General features: G+C 48.3%; 1 protein-coding gene across 1 annotated transcript; it reads left to right on the top strand.

Moving 5' to 3' along the window:
* Nucleotides 1–11,613: 11,613 nt before the first annotated feature.
* PCDH17 (protocadherin 17) lies at nt 11,614–21,965 on the top strand (the record flags this gene model as incomplete). The annotated part of the gene is made up of 4 exons (XM_083361307.1): nt 11,614–11,712; nt 17,480–17,733; nt 18,836–18,861; nt 19,084–21,965. The coding sequence occupies 4 exons, from the start codon at nt 11,614–11,616 to the stop codon at nt 21,963–21,965; spliced, it is 3,261 nt and encodes a 1,086-aa protein (XP_083217433.1).
* Between the last annotated feature and the right edge of the window lie 251 nt (nt 21,966–22,216).

Here is a 22,216-nt window from a genome sequence, read left to right as displayed (position 1 = left end):
CCCAGGCGCCTAATGGACCCAGAACAGTTCCAGATGGCGCTTGGGTCTTTACCTATCTCCCTCCCTCACAGCCCAGCCGATGCCTTGGTGGAGGCCTGGGAAAGGGCTGCCACTGAGGCGCTCGACCGTGTTGTACCCTTGCGACCCCTGACCCGGCACAGATCCCCTTGGGCCCCATGGTTTTCTGTGGAGCTCCGGGAGATGAAGCGTCGGAGATGGGGTCTAGAGAGCGGTTGGAGGTCCACCCGGTCTGAATCTGACCGATTGTGACTAAGAGCCCTCACAAAGTCTTACCTCGCGGCGATGAGGACGGCGAAGTCTAATTACTTCACTGCCCTCATCGCGTCCGCAAATAATCACCCGGCCGCCCTGTTTAGGGTGACTCGCTCTCTCCTTGATTGGGAGATGAGGGAGGAACCCTTACAGGGGCGGGCTGAGGAGTTTAGTCATCATCTGGTGGACAAAATCGCTCAGATCCGGACCAATTTGGACTCTGATTGGGCAGAGTCTGACATGGAGGAATCGAGCGGTCTTAAGCATGTTCTCTGGACTGAGTTTGACCCTGTTTTCCCCGATGACGTGGACAGGATCATGAGGAGACTGAGCTCCTCCACTTGTTTACTGGACCCGTGCCCCTCCTGGCTGGTTTATGTGGCCCAGGAGGAGACACGAGGCTGGTTCCAGGCAGTAATAACTGCTTCCTTGAAGGAGGGCATCTTTCCCACCACCTTGAAGGAGGCAGTGGTGAGACCCCTCCTCAAGAAGCCTGTCCTGGACCCGGCTGTTTTAAATAACTACCATCCGGTCTCCAACCTTTGCTTTTTGGCGAAGGTTGTTGAGAGTGTGGTGGTGCATCAGCTTCCTCTGTTCCTGGAGGAAACTGATTATCTTGACCCATACCAATTGGGTTTCAGGCCTGGGTACAGCACGGAGACGGCATTGATGCAATATAGATATGGAATTCGCCCTGAGGATCAGAAGTTTGAAAGAAAATCCACAGGAGAATCTGGAAGAGACGTTGGTGGATGCCCTGGTGCCTATTTTGGGGTTTCAACTTGAGGATTTTTTTGGGAAGATATATAAAGTATTTCGTGTTAATTCTTGGATTGCTAAATGAAGGAAACTGCCAAGGGATGTGGTTGTCTATTTTACAAAGAGAAAGATTAGAAATGAGATCATTCAAATCTCTTATAATAAAAGACTTAAAGTGGCTAATCAGGAGGTTTTGATTCTGAAAGAGATTCCTGCAAGAATTTTGAGAAAAAGGAAAGATTTTTTTTCTTTTTGACAGATGAATTAAAGAAACAACAGCTTCGGTTTAGGTGGGAGATACTAGTGGGGATTGTGGTGAATTATTCTGGAGAAAGATATTGTCTTAATACAGTATTGAAGGCACGTGATTTTTATTCTAATGTATTGAAAGCAGGCTTACCGTCATCCTCTGAAGTTAAAAATGGAAAGGAAGAAGAAGAGCGACAGTTACAAGAAATAGTTTCGGAAGCTGTGCAATCCTTGGCTTTATTTAAAGATCTTAAGATTCAAAGAATGAGACGGGCTGAATTTAGATTTAAGGAACAATAATAATAATAATAATAATAATAATAATAATAATAATAATAATAATAATAATAATAATAATAATAACAGTAGAGATTAATGGAGGACTTTGGTAGAAATAAGATTTAGAAATGGAACTTGTTAAAGATCGTAGGATAATCAAGATCTAATAATGGTGGATATTTGAGGATGGTATTTACAGTAGATCTTAAAAATTAGTATGTATGTATTTAAATTGCCAGTCTAAATGTTGAAGATGTGGTTGTGATGATGCAATGCATTATTATGGATGGTTGAATTGCAAAAGATTACAATTTTAAAAGTTAAAGTAATTTAGTGGAATATGTAAGATCTTTAAGAAAAAGATATTTATAGCTAATAACTATAGTAGAATTTTAAAAAGGTAAAGGTTCCCCCGCACATGTGTGCTAGTCGTTTCCGACTCTAGGGGCCGGTGCTCATCTCCGTTTCAAAGCCGAAGAGCCAGCGCTTGTCTGAGGACGTCTCCGTGGTCATGTGGCCGGCATGACTAGACACCAAAGGCGCACGGAACGCTGTTACCTTCCCACTGTAGTGGTCCCTATTCTTCTACTTGCATTTTTACGTGCTTTCGAACTGCTAGGTTGGCAGAAGCTGGGACGAGTAACAGGCGCTCACTCTGTTATGCGGCACTCGGGATTCAACCCGTCAAACTGCCGACCTTCCGATCGACAAGCTCAGCGTCCTAACCCACTGAGCCACTGTTATATTGGAAGAAGGCTGATTTGTTTATTATAGAAGAATGGATTTTGAAAGTTTTGAATTAGATAGAAATGGTAGAATTTGGAATATGTGAAGAATATTTGTAAGGGAGGTATATTATGATGTTTAAGGAGAATTAAAGCGCGTCTGGATTTAAAGTGTAATTATAGTTAGTTAGTATATTTTAGATTAAGATTGTGAAAATAATACCCTGTATTCTGCTTTGGGAACTCAGGGGGGGGGGGCTGGGGGAGGTAGGGGTATTGGGTGGGTTAGGGTATGAGTTAGGGGTAGGGGGGATGGGGTTTATGTTCAAAAATGTACTTTAAAACTTTTAATTTTAAAAAAAGTAAGAAGTATAGCTTTGTGTTGCTGTCTCTAGTTTTGTTTTGATTTTTTCCCCGTTGGGTTTTTCCATGACAGCCAGATGATTGATAAGTAGCTAAGTAGCTACCTAACTAGCTAGATGGATAGATAGGTAGACAGCAATAGAGCGAGAGAGAGAAAGAGAAAGGGAGAGGGGGAGGAGGGGAGAGGGAGGGAGAGGGGGAGATAAGGAGAGGGAGGGAGAGGGAGAGAGGGAGGGAGGGAAAGGGAGGAGGAGAGGAGAGGGAGGGAGAAAGGGAGGGAGAGGGAGGGGAGAGGAGAGGGAAGGAGGGGGAGAGAGAGGGAGGGAAGGAGAGAGACGAAAGAAGACGTAAGAAGTGAAGAGAGAAAGTGGACATACTCGCCCATCACTTCCATGGCCCACCTCTGAATGGGCCATGGCCCAGTAATAGGCTGTGGTCTTCGGGTTGGGGACCCCTGCCATTCAATCAATCGATCGATCGATCGATCGATCAATCAATCAATCAATAGCTAAGGGGTTAGATTAGCCCTGACTTTACAGGCCAGACTTCAAGCGACCCTAAAAACGTGGCTTGCTGATAGGCACACAGACTGGAAAATGTGGCAAAATCAGTACGGTGGTTGTATTGAGTGTTAATATTATTTACCTCGACTATGAATTTTATGATTTCCCCCCCCCAGGATGGTTTTATATTCTTCTTCTTTGTTAAATGGTTGCATTGTTGTGATGGTGGGTTTGGATTTTTTTAGGGGGGGGGGCTATTCTTGTTGTTTTTTTCTATTTGTTTTGATTGATTGTAAACTGTCCAGAGCCATACATACATACATATGTGTGTGTGTGTGTGTGTGTGTGTGTGTGTGTGTGTGTGTGTGTGAAGATGGGTGGCTATATACATTTGAAGGATAGATAGAGAAAAAATAAATAAATAAATAAAAGGCTGTGTTTGGGTGTGTATTTCCAGAGTTCATCCTGAGAAAAGGGAAGACCTAGCAGTGGGGTGAAGAGAGCACTTAATGGATCAAAAGAAGTTAAAGCCAGCGCTTAACAACTGTGAGGAATGGGGGGGGGAAACACACACACAAAAAACATATTGCTGTGTTGTATTTGCGCAAATGCATTTTCAAGAAGGCAGCAAATGCAATTTCAGGAGCGATAAGGGATTAAAACCTTTTATTTGTGGAGGTGTCCTATGCTCGAAGAACATTCATAGTTCACCCTGCAGCTGGGGGTAGTACCTGCTGACCTGATTAAGGAGCCCAAAATGTTGGATTGTCAGCAAGCCATCATTAGGAATGTTACAGTTAGTAGAATTTTGCAGCAATGGAAAGCACAAAAATACCAAATGATCCAACGCAAGGAGTTTAATCTCTCCTAGTGTTTGTCAACAGTGGGAAGTGACTTTGGATTTACTTGTAGAACTTAAGGGGTGGGGCACGGCATCCAGTCATCGGCTTAAAATGAGCACTGATTGGCCGAGAGTTTTCTGTGCTCAGCCATTGGCCAAAGAGAAGAACAAGGACTGCTCTGAGATGCTTAGGGCACGGGGTCATCAAATGTGGCCCTTTGATGACTTGTGGACTTCAACTCCCAGAATTCCTCAGCCAGTGTGCCTGGCTGAGGAATTCTGGGAGTTGAAGTCCACAAGTCATACAACGGCCAAGTTCGAAGACCTCGGGCTTAGGGGATTCTCTAGATTCAGAATCATCTGACCGAGAGCAGACTCATAGTTTGCTGATGTCAAAATAGATATGGAAACATCAAGAGTGGTTCAAGTGCATTTCAGATGAATTTTAAACTGGTTTGGGGCGATCAAAGCTCAATGAGGTGAACTGTTTTCTGACATGAGCAAAGCGAGCAAATTAGCAAGTGGAGCCACTTCTGGTGGCTATCATCCTACATTTCTCCTGAGATGGGTGGTTACTTCTACCCATAGAGATCTCAGCCACTCTGTAGAAACCAGTGTCTAATCACACTTGACCAAATAAAGCTATTCTATTCTATTCTATTCTATTCTATTCTATTCTATTCTATTCTATTCTATTCTATTCTATTCTATTCTATTCTATTCTATTCTATTCTATTCTATTCTATTCTAATCTGGTGAAATAACAACAGGCTTCTACTCATGGGTAAACAGGCTAGAAAGAGGTCATGTGGGAATGAGATGCTAGTTGAGTAAGTGGTCCACAGAGGTAATAAATATGAATAAACTAAAAAAAAAGTACTCGGGATCCTACTGATATCAGTGGGAGTTATTTAAACATGCATATAACTGGCCTACATAAATCAGTGTGACTTATGGTCTAGTTTATTTACTCTTATTTGGGAGTTCAGCCACTGAAGCCCACCTAGACATGCCTTAGGAACATCCCCTAGAGCAGGGATCTTCAAACTTGGCCCTTTTATGACTTGTGGGCTTCAACTCCCAGAATTCTTCAGCCAGGCACGCTGGCTGAGGAATTCTGGGAGTTGAAGTCCACAAGTCATCAAAGGGCCAAGTTTGAAGGCCCCTGTCTTAAATCTAACAAACAAAATGGAGGCTGGCTGAGGAATTGTGGGAGTTCAAGTCCACAAGTCATCAAAGGGCCAAGTTTGAAGGCCCCTGTCTTAAATCTAACAAACAAAATGGAGGCTGGCTGAGGAATTCTGGGAGTTGAAGTCCACAAGTCATCAAAGGGCCAAGTTTGAAGGCCCCTGCCCTAGCGCCTATGCATTTGGCTGGACATAGGGTGTCCATTAAGTACAACCGATGTCTTCCTGTCACCGAAGGTCTCTGTCAGACGATTACCGATGTTGGGAACTGTATCTGCAAATATGTCAAAGTTTTAAGCCTGCAACATGTTTGCCTGGCTGCTAATTGGTACATTTTTTTTCTTTTCTTAGAAGAGTGAAAATTCTAACCTTTTACTTGACAGATATGTGGGTAAAATGCCACCTAACAATTTGAAAGCTTATCTGCAATGTTGTTGCTGGTTTGGTTTTGTTTACATTGGAAACTCAGACAAGAATATACAAATATCGAGAAGGATGGGAGGAAAAGGAGAGGGGGAAGAACGAAACAAAAGTCAAAGTTAAAAAGGTTGTTTCAACAAACGCTGAAACAGCCTCTGATGTTCTTTTTTTCCGTTCTGTTATAAAACAGATGCGCTTTCCGGAAAATGGATAATAATATGACAATATTTGAATGTTTGAGTGATCCTGTACCTATTGCATACCAGATTAGGGTCAGGAAAAGGGATCGATCTTAGAGCAAGCATTTTATCTAAACTAGATAAGCAAGACAAGACTTCCTTTAGAAAGTATTGGCGAAAGACAGTTAAACTTGGAAAAGCTATGGTGGCGCAGTGGTTAGAATGCAGTATTACAGGCTAACTCTGCCATCTGACAGCAGTTTAATCTTGACCGGTTCAAAATTGACTCAGCCTTTTATCCTTTTACCAAGGTCAGTAAAATGAGGGCCCAAATTGTTGGGGGCAAGAGGCTGACTCTGTAAACCACTTAGAGAGGGCTGTAAAGCATTATGAAGTGGTTTATAAGTCTAAGTACTAATGCTATAAAAAATTCCCACTGCCAGCAGTTCGATCCTGACCGGTTCAAGGTTGACTCAGCCTTTTATCCTTTTACTGAGGTCAGTAAAATGAGGACCCAGATTGTTGGGGACAAGAGGCTGACTCTGTACACTGCTTAGAGAGGGCTGTAAAACACTATGAAGTGGTATATAAATCTAATTGCTATTGCTAAACTCGGATAATATAAAAGCTGAGACAGACCAAGAATCTAGCTCCCCACTCAAAGACAGTGGGCAAGGTATTTCGGCACCTAAAGCAGAAGATCAAGTTCAGAACTAAAACACAAACTTTGTGTTTTGTGCTTTGTGATGTTGTTTTGAACAGGGTGGAATGGAATGGTCTAAATCAGGGGTGTCAAACTGCTGGCCCATGGGCCGGAGCATCACAGAGAAACCACACCCATCCCATTTTCGGAAATGGGAAAAATTTCCGATACCTCGCGCGATGTCACATGACGTCGCGACTTTGACATGCCTGGTCTAAATACTCTCGAAAGAATACAGAGAAGAGCAACAAAGATGAACAGAGGACTGGAGGCTAAAACATATAAGGAATGGTTGCTGGAATTGGGTATGTCTAGTTTAACGAAGAGAAGGACGAGGGGTGACATGATAGCAGTGTTCCAATATGTCAGGGGCTGCCCCAAAGAAGAGGGAGTCAAGCTATTCTCCAAAGCACCTGAAGGCAGGACGAGAAGCAACAGATGGAAACTAACCAAGGAGAGAAGCAACCTAGAACTAAGGAGGAACTTCCTGACAGTTAGAACAATTAACCAGTGGAACCACCTGCCTCCAGAAGCTGTGAATGCTCCAACACTGGAGGTTTTTAAGAAGAGATTGGACAACCATTTGTCTGAAATGGTATAGGGTTTCCTACCTAAGCAGAGGGTTGGACTAGATGACCTCCAAGCTCCCTTTCAACTCTGTATTTTGTTACATGACTTCTTAGATTATGTAGCAAAAGTCCTGGATTTTAGAAAGTTAGCAACAATTAAGGGACCTGAGGAACTTAGTGTTATAAACTTGAATTAATTAAGAATACTTCTCATAGGAAAATGCTGGTTATCTTTTCAAAATAATGAGATCTGAAGGTTGAATATTAGAGGGAGCCAAAGGGTAACAATAACAAAAATGGAGCAGAAATCTTTATTACTTTTCCCACTTTTTTTCACCAAACTGTTTGACAAAATGGATGAATTTGTTGACCAAATGGATAGAAATTATAGAAGAAAAACAAGAAGTTTCATTAGATGTTTGTGAAATCATGTTGAAATGGGACTTAGATATAATATAAGTGGAAATAATGGATGACTTGAATCAGAAAAGTGGTTTGAATAACTTCTTTATATTAAATATACAGAAAAGCTCTGTTAATGTTTTGAGAAATGATAAGCAGAAGGATAAACTTTGCATACTGGACTTGCAATATGTGTGTGTGTGTGTGTGTGTGTGTGTGTGTGTGTGTGTTAAGTATTTGTCAAGACTTTTGAATGCACCTTGCTAATTAACTCTTTCTTTCCTGCTTTGGCCTGACTCAAGGCTTATCCACAGGATATAGTCAACTTATGACAGCTCATTATTTGTGTAAATTATTCAAATTGCTAATAAAGAATTTGAGAGGCTGAGATGATCATTTTGAACTCTTTATGTTCTCATCAGTCAGTCATACCCTTTATTCAAACCCGGGCTGATTATATATTAGGCAGTTGTATGTATGTATATATGAATATATATATATATATATATATATATATATATATATATATATATATATATATATATATATATATATATATATATATATATATATATATATATATATATATATATATATAACTAGTTGCTCTTGCTGCACTTTTGCTAACAAGGCATGGTTGATGAAACATTTGGATTTTGTTATTTGTTTTTTCTAATGAAGAGATAAACTATGAGGAACAGAGATTAGGCTTTATTTAGACACCATGTTAAGCTAGTAAAATTATTTAATTTGTTGGGATGAAGGGAGAAGTAACTTTTTCTTCTTTTTTCCCCCTTTATTACTTTTTTTTCATTTCATTTTTCTGTCTGTAGATTGTGTGGTTTATATTGGCTTTTATTCTTTCCATTTATAATCCTTTAATAAGATGAAGTTCAAACCTGGGATAAATTGTCCATAGGTTCAGTGCTGATCCCGGGGGCAGCTCACAGAGTATCCACCAAATATGGACTATTTTTGACAAGCATCTAAGGTTACAAGTGCAATACGATAAAAGTGAAGTTGACCTCTTCTACTCGTCCCAGCTTCTGCCAACCTAGCAGTTCGAAAGCACGTAAAAATGCAAGTAGAAAAATAGGGACTACTACGGTGGGAAGGTAACAGCGTTCCATGCGCCTTTGGCGTCTAGTCATGCCGGCCACATGACCACGGAGATGTCCTCGGACAAGCGCTGGCTCTTCGGCTTGGAAACGGAGATGAGCACCGGCCCCTAAGTTGGAAACGACTAGCACGCATGTGCAGGGCTACCTTTACCTTTACCTTACTTTTTATACTTTTTTTTTACTGTAAAACAATCTATTTTATAGCTATTTTGCATTGAACAGAAATGGTCTTAACCTCATTGGCTTCTAGGTTGTTGTTGTTGTTTTGTCTGTGAGTTTGTGTTTGTTTTTGCTGTTCTTTTGTGGGTGCTTACTAAATCCACACCTTTCCTGCCTCTTGAGTTATCTGAATTCTACCCTTTGGTTGCTGGTTAGATCCCATATACCCCAAACACAGCAGTGCTAATTCTATCCACTAGAGGGAGCCATAACCAATTGCATTATGGCCACTCCATGTAAAGATATTGTGAATGGGAATTTGCAGTAAATACAGCGCAGCAGCAACAGTAATGAATTAGATGGCTTAAATCGGACTGATCAGCTGTAAAGTTTGAAGACTTGGGTGTGTGAGAGAGAGAGGCAGAAAGAAAGCAGGAAAGAACAGAAGCAGGAAGAATATAAAAACTGATGAGAGAAGGAAGGAAGGAAGGAAGGAAGGAAGGAAGGAAGGAAGGAAGGGGCTAAAAAGAACAAGGGGAGGGAAGGAAGGAAGGAAGGAAGGAAGGAAGGAAGGAAGGAAGGAAGGAAGGAAGAAAGGAAGGGGCTGAAAAGAACAAGGGGAGGGAAGGAAGGAAGGAAGGAAGGAAGGAAGGAAGGAAGGAAGGAAGGAAGGAGCTAAAAAGAACAAGGAAGGAAGGAAGGGGCTAAAAAGAACAAGGAAGGAAGGAAGGAAGGAAGGAAGGAAGGAAGGAAGGAAGGAAGGAAGGAAGGAAGGAAGGAGCTAAAAAGAACAAGGAAGGAAGGAAGGGGCTAAAAAGAACAAGGAAGGAAGGAAGGAAGGAAGGAAGGAAGGAAGGAAGGGGCTAAAAAGAACAAGGAAGGAAGGAAGGAAGGAAGGAAGGAAGGAAGGAAGGAAGGAAGGAAGGAAGGGGCTAAAAGGAACAAGGAAGGAAGGAAGGAAGGGGCTAAGAAAGCAAGGAAGGAGGGAGGGAAGGAAGGAATTAAGGAAGGAACAAAAAAGAACAAGGAGGGAGGAAAGAAGGAAGGAAAAAAGCGGAGAGAAAGAAAGAAGAAATGAAAGTAATAAAAAGGAACAAGGAAATGAAAACGAAGGTGAGAGATTTTTTTAAAAAAGAAAGGAAAGGAAAAGGAGGAAAGCGTGAAGGAAGGAAAATAAGATGACAGAATAGGGGAACAAGGCCCCCACCCCACCCACCCCCCAAAAAAAGGGGGGGGAGTGAGCACGACCCCCTTACAATCAAGCAAATCAGCCCCTTCGCTTCCTTGCTGACCTGAATTGGCTGATCAGGAAATCGTCCCAGCCTCTTCCTTCTTCTGCCTAACCAGTTCTGGGGAGGCTGGGACGCTTTCCAAGAAGCCCCAGTTCAACCCCAGAAGGGATATATTTTCTTTTTTCTCTCTCTCTCTTCTCCCCACCCCGACCCTGTGCAGGTGCTTCTTTTACACTCTCTCTCTCTCTCTCTCTCTCTCTCTCTCTCTCTCTCTCTCTCTCTCTCTCTCTCTCTCTCTCCCTCCCTCCTCCTCTTCCTCCTCCGTCCCCCCCCCACCCCTCCTCTGGCTTTCTTAGCACAGCATCGGCTGGATAATGGCGAGCAAGCCCGGCGCTCCGCATGGCTGGCGGCCCGTGTCCGAGCTGCAAAAAAAAAAAAAAAAAAAAAGGAAGCCTCGGCCGAGGAAGGCAGGCAGGCCCGCGTGGAAAATGCCAAGCAGGGCGAGGCTTCGCTTCCCCCGCCCCCACGCGCGAGGATCTCTCTTTAGGACTCCGAGGAGGTTTTTTTTTAAAAAAGGGGTCCTCCAGGAAAAACAAAAAATCTCCCGCTTTCGGGACGGTAAGAGAAGCCATTCAATATTTCCCAAGGGGGGTGGTTAGGGTTCACCCCTCCTTCTTTCTCTCTCCTCTCTCTCTTTTCCTTCCTTCCTCTTTTTTTCTCCCTTCCTTCCTCCTTTCCTCTTTCTTTCATTTTCTTTCTCCCTTCCTTCATCTCTTTCTTCCTTTCTTTTTCCTTCCTTCCTTCCTCTTTTCTTTCTCCCTTCCTTCCTTTTTCTTTCTCTCCCTTCCTTCTCTTTCTTCCTTCCTTCCTTTCTCTTTCCTTTCTCCCTTGCTTCCTTTCATTCTTTCTTCCTCTTCCTTCCTTCCTTCCTCTTTTCTTTGTCCCTTCCTTCCGTCTTTCTTTCTCCCTTCCTTCCTTTTGCTTTCTCTCCCTTCCTCTTTTATTCTTTTTCTTTCTTCCTTTCTTTTTCCTTCCTCTTTTCTTTCTCCCTTCCTTTTTCTTTCTCTCCCTTCCTTCCTCTTTCTTTTCTTTTTCTTCCTTCCTTCCTCTTTCCTTTCTCCCTTCCTTCCTTTCATTCTTACTCTTCCTTCCTCTTTTCTTTCTCCCTTCCTTCCTTTTTCTTTCTCTCCCTTCCTCTTTTATTCTTTTTCTTTCTTCCTTTCTTTCCTTTCTCCCTTCCTTCCTTACTTTTTTCTTTCTCCCTTCCTTCCATCTCTTTCTTCTTTTTCTCCCTTCCTTCCTTTTTCTTTCTCTCCCTTCCTTCCTATTTTATTCTTTCTTTCTCCCTTCCTTCCATTTTCTTCCTTTCTTCATCTCTTTTCTCCTTCCTTTTTTTCTGCCTTCCTCTTTTCTTTCTCTCTTCTTTCTTTCTCCCTTTTTCTTTCTCTTCCTTCCTTCTTTCCTTTCATTCTTTCTTTTTTTTTTCTCCCCCCCCTTCTCTCTCTTTTGCTTCCCTTCCCTTCTTGAATGATTCAGGCCCAGCCAGGCAGGAGTCATTCACAATTTATAAATGGCATCTGAGCCTTCCTATTTATGCACCGAGATCAATGCTTTGAGCAATCAAAAACGTTTGCCCTTTCGTAGTTCAAATGCACCTTCTCGGAGGCAGAAGCGCAGAAGTTGATGCTGGTGGTGCTTCTTTTGGAGGCCTTTCCCATTCGGAGATTCTTCTTCGCAAACTTGAAGAGGTCGGCAGCCTCCTGGCCTTGGAGCTCCTCTTGCAAAGGTGGGCTGGACGAGAGGGATGTCCTACATAATGCCAAGAGGTTTTGGTGCTTTGGCAGGAACATCAATAGAAAAAGAAGCAGAAGCATTCAATCTCGGCCTTCTGCCCGTCCAGAATAACGAGAGTTGGAAGGGACCTTGGAGGTCTTCCAGTCCAACCCACCCCCCACCCCACACACACACACTCAAGCAGGAGACCCTGTACCATTTTGGACAAATGCCTGTCCAATCTCTTCAGGGAAAAAACTCCTGTGATGGAGCACCCACAACTTCTGGAGGAAACTTCAGATTTAACTTATTCAGGGGCAGCTCTGGGCTTGTCTATTCTTCCTATGGCCACATCCCAAATGGGCATCCCTTATCCTATCTATCTATCTATCTATCTATCTATCTATCTATCTATCTATCTATCTATCTATCTATCTTTTTCTTTCTTTCTTTCTAACTACATCTATCCATCTATATCTACATCTATCTATCTATCTATCTATCTATCTATCTATCTATCTATCTATCTATCTATCCTCCATCCATTTCTCTCCCTCTTTATCTCTTATCCCATCTTCCTATCTATCTATCTATCTATCTATCTATCTATCTATCTATCTATCTATCTATCTATCTAACTAACTAACTAACTAACTATCTCCATCCTGACTTTATGTTTATAAATAATTCAAGGCAAGGTACATACTCCTTCCTCTTCCTTTTCACTCCCATAACAACAACCCTGTGAGGTGGGTTGGGCTGAGAGAGAGAGAGAGAGAGAGAGAGAGAGAGGGAGAGAGAGAGAGAGAGACTGATCCAACCAGCTTTCATGCCTAAGACGAGACTACAACTCACCATCTCCTGGTTTCTAGCCTGGTGCCTTGACCACTAGACCAAACTGGCTGAAGCTCCATAATGGCACAGACTTTGAGGGTGCTACGTGGCAAGGATTCACCTTACCACCTTTTCACCTCAAGGGCTGGACAGAGAGCCTGGAGATCAAGGAGGAAGAACAATAGGGGATGATGGACAAAGAGTCTGGACAGAGAGCCTGTAGGTCCAAGAAGGAAGACCAATGTGGGATGATGGACAGAGAGCCTGGAGGTCCAAGGAGGAAGAAGAAAGGAAGATGATGGGTACTCAGACTATCACCCCAGCCCAAAGTTTACTCCCTCTTATGTAAAAATTGAAGCTCTCAATCTCTCCTCCTTCATGGAGGGGGAAAAAAAGCACTTACAGCAGGGGTGTCAAACTCAATTTCATTGAGGGCCGCATCAGCATTGTGGTTGCCCTCAGGGGGCTGGGTGGGCATGGCCTACTGGGTGGGCGTGGCTAGAGTGCATATGGCCTACTGGGTGGGCGTGGCCAGCACTACATCGTTCACATCAAGGGTGCCTATGGGGGCCTGGGCAGGAGTGGGACAGATCTGAGGGTCTCTGGCAGAAGGAGGGTCTCTGGGCCAGGGCCAAGGCAGTGGGGGCCGTTCCCTCACTCTTTCCAGGATGAAAACCACTTCGCGGGCCGGATCCGGCCCCCGGGCCTTGTGTTTGACATGTCTGACTTACAGCTTCTTTCTTCTAACAATCATCCAACCACGGCTGTGTCAAGATAATCATAATCAGGACATAGGTGGGTGACCTTATATCATCTATCTGATGTCTCAAACCCCCCCCAAAAGAGAGAGAGAGGGGGGGGAGGGAGGGAGGGAGGTGGACAGGAATTTGGCTTCCTGTTTTTCCAAAATCAACTTCTCGGAGTTAGAGATTGTGTGATGGCCCCTTGGAGTTGGGATTTGCTGCAGAAGGAAGGGGCCCAAGGCCATCATCCCTGGAGGTTTTTAAGAAGAGATCGGACAGCCACTTCTCTGAAAGGGGTATAGGGTCTCCTGTTTGGGCAGGGGGCTGGACTAGAAGACCTCCAAGGTCCCTTCCAGCTCTATTTTGATTAAATGCAGGATCAAGTCCCAATGGATTTTTTTTTTTAAAAAAAAAAAAAGCTTGCCTTCAGACTTTGTGGGTGCTTCACCACTTGAGTTTTTTTAAGAAGAGACAAGACGGTCACGTCTGAAAGGGGTATAGGGTCTCCCGTTTGGGCAGGGGGCTGGACTAGAAGACCTCCAAGGTCCCTTCCAGCTCTACTCTGATCCTCATTCTGATCTTCTCTCCCGCCCTATTGCCCGTGGCCCCAACAGAGATGGACGTGGCCCCATCATTTGCATTTTGACATATCCCTTGGCTTTTTATTTATTTTATTTTTATTCCATTTATATCCCGCCCTTCTCCAAAGACTCAGGGCGGCTTACAATCTAAGAAGCACAAATCAAATGTGCTTAGCAATAGCCTTCATTCTATGTATATGCCTGCTTATTAGGGCTTTCAGCCCCCCTCCCGAAGCGGCATTATTACAAAGTCAGCTTATTGCCCCCAACAATCTGGGTCCTCATTTTACCTACCTCGGAAGGATGGAAGGCTGAGTCAACCTTGAGCCTGGTGGGACTCGAACCTGCACTAATTGCAGGCAGCTGGTGTTACTTAAGGAGGCATCAGCCCACTGCTCCACCAAGGCTCTATAATTGTTGTTGTTTTTCCTCTCCCCTTCCCAGTCTTGGCTCTAGGCTGGGCGAGACCCTTCCACGACCCGTGGCCGCTATTTTGGTTTTCTCCTAGCACCGCAAAGTTGGGAGGCTTTTGCGCGCGCGCGCACACACACACACGCGCACCCGCACACACCTTGTAGGGGAGATGGGCGGCATACACATGTGATAAATAAAATTGAATACATGCATGCACGCGTGCATGGATAAACAAACAAAAGAAAAAGGCAGGTTACCCACCGGTGGGCTGGCTAGCCTCGCCCCACCTTTCACACGCGCACACCCGCACACACAGAGATAGACACAGAGACACACACTCACACACCCCGCCGCAGCGATATAAACCTGTCCCTGGCTGGTGCCCAAGCGGAGAGCCGCTCTTTTTTTTTTTTTTTTTTTTTGAGCAGCCCCGATCTGCTTTTCGCGTTTGGGGAAAGCAGCCGTGGCCCGGTTAACGTCGGAACGGGCACCCGGGCGTGCAGGCGTGCAAAGCCCCGCACCTGCTCCTGGCTGCAAAGGGAGGAGGAGCACACGCGAGGCTGACAAACGCGCCGCAAAGGAGAAGCTGGGCGGACGGCGGCGGCGGAGGGGGGGGGTTTCTGGTGGGGGGGGTAAGCCTCCTTCTGCCCGGTTGGGTCTTTCGCTTCTCCCCATCTTCCTCTGCTACACGGCCCCCAACCCCAGTCTTGGGGCGGGGGGGAGCTCCCAGGCGCAACCCCCCCCCCTTACACACACACACACACACACACACAACCCGGCCTTATCTCCCCGCCAGACGCCCGCCCATGATTGGCTGTTCCTGGCCGGGGGCCGGCTCTTCTCCTCGGGCCTGGATTGGCTGGCGGAGACTCCGGATCAATGTTGAAGCGACGGCGTGTTGGAGGGGGGGGGGGACTCGGAGTCAGTCCGCCCGAGGCTCCGTGGCGGGTGGGCTGGAGGCGGCGGCGGCGGCTGCGGCAGAATACGAAGCGCTGCTGCTGCTGCTTTCCCCCCCCCCCGTCATCTCCTCCTCCTCCTCTTCCTCGTCTCTTCCTCCTCCTCCTCCCCCCTCCAACTGTTGCTTCGGATTCTGGATCCACTGGCTTTCTTTCTTTTTTTTTTCTTTGTCCCCCCCTTCCCTTCCCTTCTCCGGATTGCAACGGCGGCTGGATTCCCTTCGCCGGATTCGTGCCTGGGTGGAGTGCGTTAAAAGATAACAAACCCCCACCCCAATAATAATAATAATAATAACCACAACGACAACCATCATCATCATCATCATCATCATCATCATCCCAGGCCAAAGGGAGAAGCGCCCCGCAAAGCCTCGGATGGCTAGAAAAAGGGCCGGATTATCATCCGGCGCGGATTCTCTCTCTCTCTCTCTCCCCTTTTTTTTCCTTCCTTCCTTCCTTCCTTCCTTTCTTTTTTTTTTAACCTTCCTCCATGAAGTAAACCTCAAGCGGAGCCAACTCTTCTTCCAGCTCCATCCAACCCGGGTTGAATTTGGCCGAGAAGGGATGGTGATGGGGGTGGTGGGGATACCACAAACTTGAGCTCGCCCGGGAAGGGTTGCTGTTGCGATGGTGTCGGTTGTGGGTGCCGGGTGGGTGGGATTGTGCTGGCGCCCGCCCCCCCCCTGCCCTCCCCCCTTTCCGAGTCGGGAGTTTTCCCACGTAATTCTCAGGGAGTAAAAAAAAAAAGAAAGAAAGGAGAGCGCCGAGCTTTCCAGTCCAACCGCTGCTGGAGAGTTGGGAGAAGAGAGCGAATTGTTTATTTTATTTTATTTTATTTTATTTTATTTTATTTTATTATTTTATTATTTTATTTTATTTTATTTTATTTTTTTATTTTATTTTATTTTATTTTATTTTTTATTGTCTGCCCCCTTGGCTTTGGGAAAGGATCGCAACGCCGTCCTCTTTTCTTTCTTTTTTCTTCTTCGTTTTTGACTTTTTTTTTTTTTATAAAAGGACACCCACCCACCCCCACCCCTCCCAATCTCCCTTTCTCAACTTGTGGCTCGCGATCAATGATCTGTTTGCGGGCGTGCAAAGGTTAAGGTGGGGAAGCCGCCGCCCGTGCCACGCGCCACACGAGGCGCTTCGAATCCCCCGCTCCTCCCGTCCTGTCTTATTTTTTATTTTATTATTTTATTTTTAAAGCTGCGCTTTTTTCTTTTTTTTTGGACAGCTCCCCTCCGACTCGCCCCAGCGGCAAAAGCAAACACCTGCAAGGTCTCTTCTGATCAGCTTTTGTTGGCCTCTGCGCCGGCTTGCGGTTGCCTCGATCTTCAATTCCAGTCTCTTTTTTTACCCCCCCGCCCCACCACCCCCTCCGCACATCCAGGGGTGAAGCTTTGCATCCCCCCTTTCCCCCCTTTTATTCTAGCTTGCCTTCCACCACCACCACCACCACCCCATCCCCATCCCACCGGAGGTTGCCTTGCAAAGCCAGACTCGTTTCCCCGACTCTGCACGTACCGCAAGGCGAGAGAGAGAGAGAGAGAGGGGGGGGGGGGAAGGAGGGAGGGAGGGAGGGAGAGAGAGGGAGGGAAAGAAAGAAAGAAAGAGAGAGAGAGAGAGAGAGAGAAAGGGAGGGAGAGAGAGGGAGGGAGGGAGGGAGAGAGAGAGAGAGAGAGAGAGGGAGGGAGAGAGAGAGAGAGAGAATAAAATTAAAGCACCTTGCAGCTCCTACTACATCTTTACAGCGCTCTCCTTCCTACCTTGCTTTTCGGGAGGAGGAAAAAACAAACAAACAACAAACCAGATTATTATTATTATTATTATTTAAAAAAAAAAACAACGGGAAGGTGGGAAGCCGGCTGGAAGAGCGAGTCACCTCTTTCGGAAGAGGACGAAGAAAAAGGTGGCCTTCACGGAAAGGAGGGAGGGAGAGAGAGAGAGAAAAAGAGAGAGAGAGACGAGGAGAGCCGTTCCACGAATGCCAAGGCGCAGTTTCCCCCACCCACCACCCCCTTTTTTTTTTTTTTTTTTTTTGGAGAGGCTAGGAGCGCGGGGGCGCGCACGCGTGCGCTCGCGTATGCTTGCCTCGCCGTCGCCCCCACCCTCGCCTGTCTCTCTCTCTCTCTCTCCCTCCCTCTTTCTCTCTCTCTTTTTTTTTTAAACCTCTGCGCTCAGTCATGAGTTGCCTGTTGATTTCCTCTTAAGAGTGGCAAGACTCCGAGGCGCGGGGAGGCGAGCGGGACTGAAATTCAACCGCAGCCAGCGCAGGAGCGCAAAGCCCTGGCAGACACGCACCGAGGCAGCAAACACCAAACAGCAATAGCGGCGGCGGCGGCGGAGGAGGAGGCGACGGCCGGCACCCGAAGAAGAAAGCCGAGCGGGCGATGCGGTGGTGGCGGCGGCGGTGGTGGCGGCGGCGGCGCCAGCAGCCCCAGCAAGAGCGGCGGCGGAGGAGGAGGGTGCCGGTTTCCTTAGCGGATCTCCCCCGGCCTGTTTGAAGCAAAAATTTAAAAAAAAAATCGCCGTCGCCCACCCTCGCCCCCTCCCTTCCCCGCCGCCCTTCCGCCCAGCGATCCGCTGCAAAGCCGGAGGAGCCACGGCTCCGGAGGGCGCTTCCTTTGGCTCTCCAATCCACCCATCCAACTCTACCTCTAGAATTTCATTCTCCTGGGTTTTTTTCCTTTTCTTTTCTTTTCCTTTCTTTCTCTCTCTGTCTTTTTCCAGCCGGGAAAGAAGAAGAAGAAGAAGAGACAGGAGAGCGTGCGAGAGAGAGAGAGAGCGGGCTTTTTGGAACTACAAATCTGGAGGGACTTGGACCGTCTATATATATATACATATCTTACCTATTTTGATTTTTTTTATTTTTTATTTTTATTTTTTTGGCTTGGGGAGACCGGCCCTTTCCGGCTGTCTCCGCGGAGCCTCGGAACCGGCGGCGGCGGAGGAGGCGAAGCGCGCCCGGCGGAGCGAGGGGGGGAATCCGGCGAGAGGACCACGGGGCGAGCTCCTGATGGAGCAGGAGCGATGCTGCGGCTGACCGCAGCAGCCCAACGGGCGCGATTAGATCTCCACAAGGCAGCCAGCGGGGCGGCGAAAACACCGCCGGCTCACACCCGAGACGCTGCGGAGCCGTGAAAACGTCTTTTTTTTAATCGCTTTTTCCCACCGACAAAAAAGATTTGGCCCAGCGCTACGGCGCTTTGCAGCCTCCTCCTAGATCTGCCTTTCTCAGATCTCTCTCTCTCTCTCTCTCTCTCTCTCTCTCTCTCTCTCTCTCTCTCTCTCTCTCTCTTTCTCTCTCTCTCTTCCCTCCCCCCACGCCCCCGGCTCCCATTTCCGAGCCAATTCGGATCAAGGAACCCCTGGTTTGTGGTTTTTTGTTTTTTTTTTTTAAGATCTCCCATTCCTAAGAAGAGAGAGAGAGAGAGAGAGAGAGAGAGAAACTCCGTCTTCTGTTTCTCTGCCTCTCTTTTTTTTTCTTTTTACGCTTCTCGTGAGGATCTTTGGCATCGTGGAAAGGGTTTGATTTTTTTTTTATTTTTTTTTTAAATGTTTTTAAAGAAACCGCTCCTGCCTTGGAAAAACGGGTGAATCTTGCTCTTGCCGAATCTTGCCGCCTCCGAGAAGGGAATTTTAAGCGTTTGGGTCCTCGTCCCTCCTCTCTCCGCCTGGCTGAAGTTGGACAGAGCAAGGGGAAACTGCAGCACGGAGGAGGAGGAGGAGGAGGAGGAGGACCAGGAAACAAAAAAAGACACCCCCCCCCCCCACACACACAGACACAACCACCTTTGCCTGCTGGCTGATTGCAGCCCTCCGCCGCCCTTGGCCGTGGCTTCGTCCACGGGGGTGCCGACGCCGAGTCGATCGTGCCGAGCAACAGGTTCGGGAACTTGAAGGGGGAGAGCGAGAGGGCGACGAGGAGGAGGAGGAGGAGGAGGAGGAGGCGGAGGGACCCGACGATCGGCTGGAAAGCGGAGACGCCAACGCGGCGGCGGCGTTGGCGGAGAAGCTTGCCCGGTCTGCGCCGTCCGCTGGGATGTCCCTCCCCGCCTGGTGGTGGTGGTGCTTCCCTCTCCTCGCCTGGCTTCCTCCAGCCTTGGCTTTAAGGAACCTGAACTACTCGGTGCCGGAGGAGCAAGGCGCCGGCACGGTGATCGGCAACATCGGCCGCGATGCCCGGCTGCAGTCCGGGTCGAGCGGCGGCGGCGGCGGCGGCGGCGCCTCGTCGCCTTCTCTGGAGCGTCCCCGCGGCTCCAAGGCCACTTTCCGCGTGCTGGAGAACTCGGCTCCCCACCTGCTCGACGTGGACGGCGAGAGCGGCTTGCTCTACACCAAGCAGCGGCTGGACCGCGAGGCGCTCTGCCGGCGCAACGCCAAGTGCCAGCTGTCGCTCGAGGTCTTCGCCAACGACCAGGAGATCTGCATGATCAAAGTGGAGATCCAGGACCTGAACGACAACGCGCCGGCTTTCCCGTCCGACCAAGTCGATCTGGACATCTCCGAGAACGCCGCGCCGGGGACTCGCTTCCCGCTGGCCAGCGCGCACGACCCGGACGCGGCCGACAACGGCCTGCGCACTTACCTGCTCACCCGCGACGACTACGGCCTCTTCGCCTTAGACGTGAAAGCCCGAGGCGACGGCACCAAGTTCCCGGAGCTGGTGGTGCAGAAGCCGCTGGACCGCGAGGAGCAAAGCCACCACACCTTGGTGCTGACGGCCCTCGACGGCGGCGACCCGCCCCGCTCCGGTACTGTCCAGCTCAACGTGCGCCTCATCGACTCCAACGACAACAGCCCGGTTTTTGAGGCGGCCTCCTACGTGGTGGAGCTGTCCGAGAACGTCCCCCTGGGCACCGTCCTCTTGGACCTCAACGCCACCGATGCCGACGAGGGCACCAACGGCCAGGTGCTCTATTCCTTCAGTGGCTACACCCCCGACCGGGTGCGGGAGCTCTTCAGCATTGACCCCCAGACGGGCTTGATCCGGGTCAAGGGCAACCTGGATTACGAGGAGGGGAATTTGGTGGAGATTGACGTCCAGGCCCGGGACTTGGGTCCCAATCCCATTCCGGCCCATTGCAAGGTGACTGTCCACCTGCTGGACCGCAATGACAATGCCCCCACCATTGGCTTTGTCTCCGTGCGCCAGGGGGCCCTGAGCGAGGCCGCCCCGCCGGGCACCGTCATTGCCCTGGTGAGGGTCACCGACCGGGACTCTGGGAAGAACGGGCAGCTGCAATGCCGGGTGCAAGGCAGCGATGGCAGCGGAGGAGATGGGGCAGTGCCCTTTACTCTAGAGGAGAACTATGACAACCTGTATACGGTGGTGACTGACAGGCCTTTGGATCGGGAGGTGCAGGATGAGTACAATGTCACCATCTTGGCTCGGGATGGGGGCAACCCTCCTCTGAACTCCACCAAGTCCTTCTCGGTCAGGATCCTAGACGAGAACGACAACCCGCCCCGTTTTAGCAAGAGCCTTTATGTGCTACAAGTGCCTGAGAACAACATCCCAGGAGAGTATCTGGGATCTGTCTTGGCCAAAGATCCTGACCTGGGCCAAAATGGCACTGTCTCCTACTCCATTCTGCCAGGACACGTGGGGGACGTCTCTATTTACACCTACGTCTCAGTCAACCCAACCAACGGGGCCATTTACGCTTTGCGCAGCTTCAACTATGAGCAGACCAAACATTTTGAATTCCACGTGTTGGCCAAGGACTCAGGCTCTCCTCACAGGGAGAGCAACGCCACTGTCCGTGTCACTGTTCTGGATGTCAATGACAACGCCCCCCTGATTGTCTTGCCAGCCCTGATCAATGACACTGCCGAACTCCAGGTTCCCCGTAATGCTGGCGTGGGCTACCCTGTGGGCACTGTCCGGGCCATGGATAATGATTTTGGGGAAAGCGGACGCCTGACCTATGAGATTGTGGAAGGCAATGAGGAACATCTCTTTGAGATGGACCCTATCAGTGGAGAGATCCGCACCCTTCACCCTTACTGGGAAGAGCTGAGTCCTGTGGCCGAACTAGTGGTGAAGGTCAGCGACCATGGGAAGCCTAGTCTTTCAGCAGTAGCCAAGCTGATTGTCCGGGCTTTGGCTGGACCTTTGCCTGAAGCAGGGGAGCCCCAGGTCAACGGGGAGCAGCACCGCCGGCCTCACTGGGACCTCTCGCTGCCCTTGATTGTCACCCTCAGCACGGTTTCCATCATCCTCTTGGCTGCCATGATCACCATTGCTGTGAAGTGTAAACGTGAGAACAAGGACATCCGCACCTACAACTGCCGTATTGCTGAGTACAGCCACCCCCAGTTGGGTGGAGGGGGCGGGGGCGGGGGCGGGGGTGGGGGCAGCGGAGGGGGCAAGGGCAAGAAGAAGAAGATTAGCAAGAATGACATCATGCTGGTGCCCAGCGAAGGGGAGGACAGCCGCGGACCCCTCAACGTCATGAATGTGGTCAGCAGCCCGTCCTTGGCCACCTCGCCTATGTATTTTGACTACCAGACTCGCCTGCCCCTTAGCTCGCCCAGGTCCGAGGTGATGTTCCTGAAACCTGCTTCCAACAGCCTGAGCGTGCCCCAAGGCCACGTGGGATGCCACACCAGCTTCACGGGGCAAGGGACTAACGTCAGCGAAGTTCCCCCAAGCCGGATGTCCATAATACAGGTAGGAGACTTTGAGAGATAACCTGGAGCTTCTCCTCACTATATGCCTTTATTGTATCTGCAGTGACACCTGTCAAGAAGCAGCCCTTCCAGGTGTCGACAAATAAGGACTAGGTTCTGAGGTCCTAGCTAGGATTTAGGCCATGATGCCTCTTCTGTAGTCTTTTGGTAGCGAGTAGCGAGGTCAAGGAGGTTTGCTAGAAAACAGAGCAGCAGGTGGCTTAGCGTTGCAGCAGCACTCCGAAACTGGGGCAGTTCTGTGAGATCTAGTCC

This window comes from Vipera ursinii (assembly GCF_947247035.1).
Source record: "Vipera ursinii genome assembly, chromosome: 4".
NCBI lineage: Eukaryota > Metazoa > Chordata > Lepidosauria > Squamata > Viperidae > Vipera > Vipera ursinii.
The sequence above is the reverse complement of the archived record's forward strand: the minus strand, read 5'-3'. Positions and strand labels throughout refer to the sequence as shown.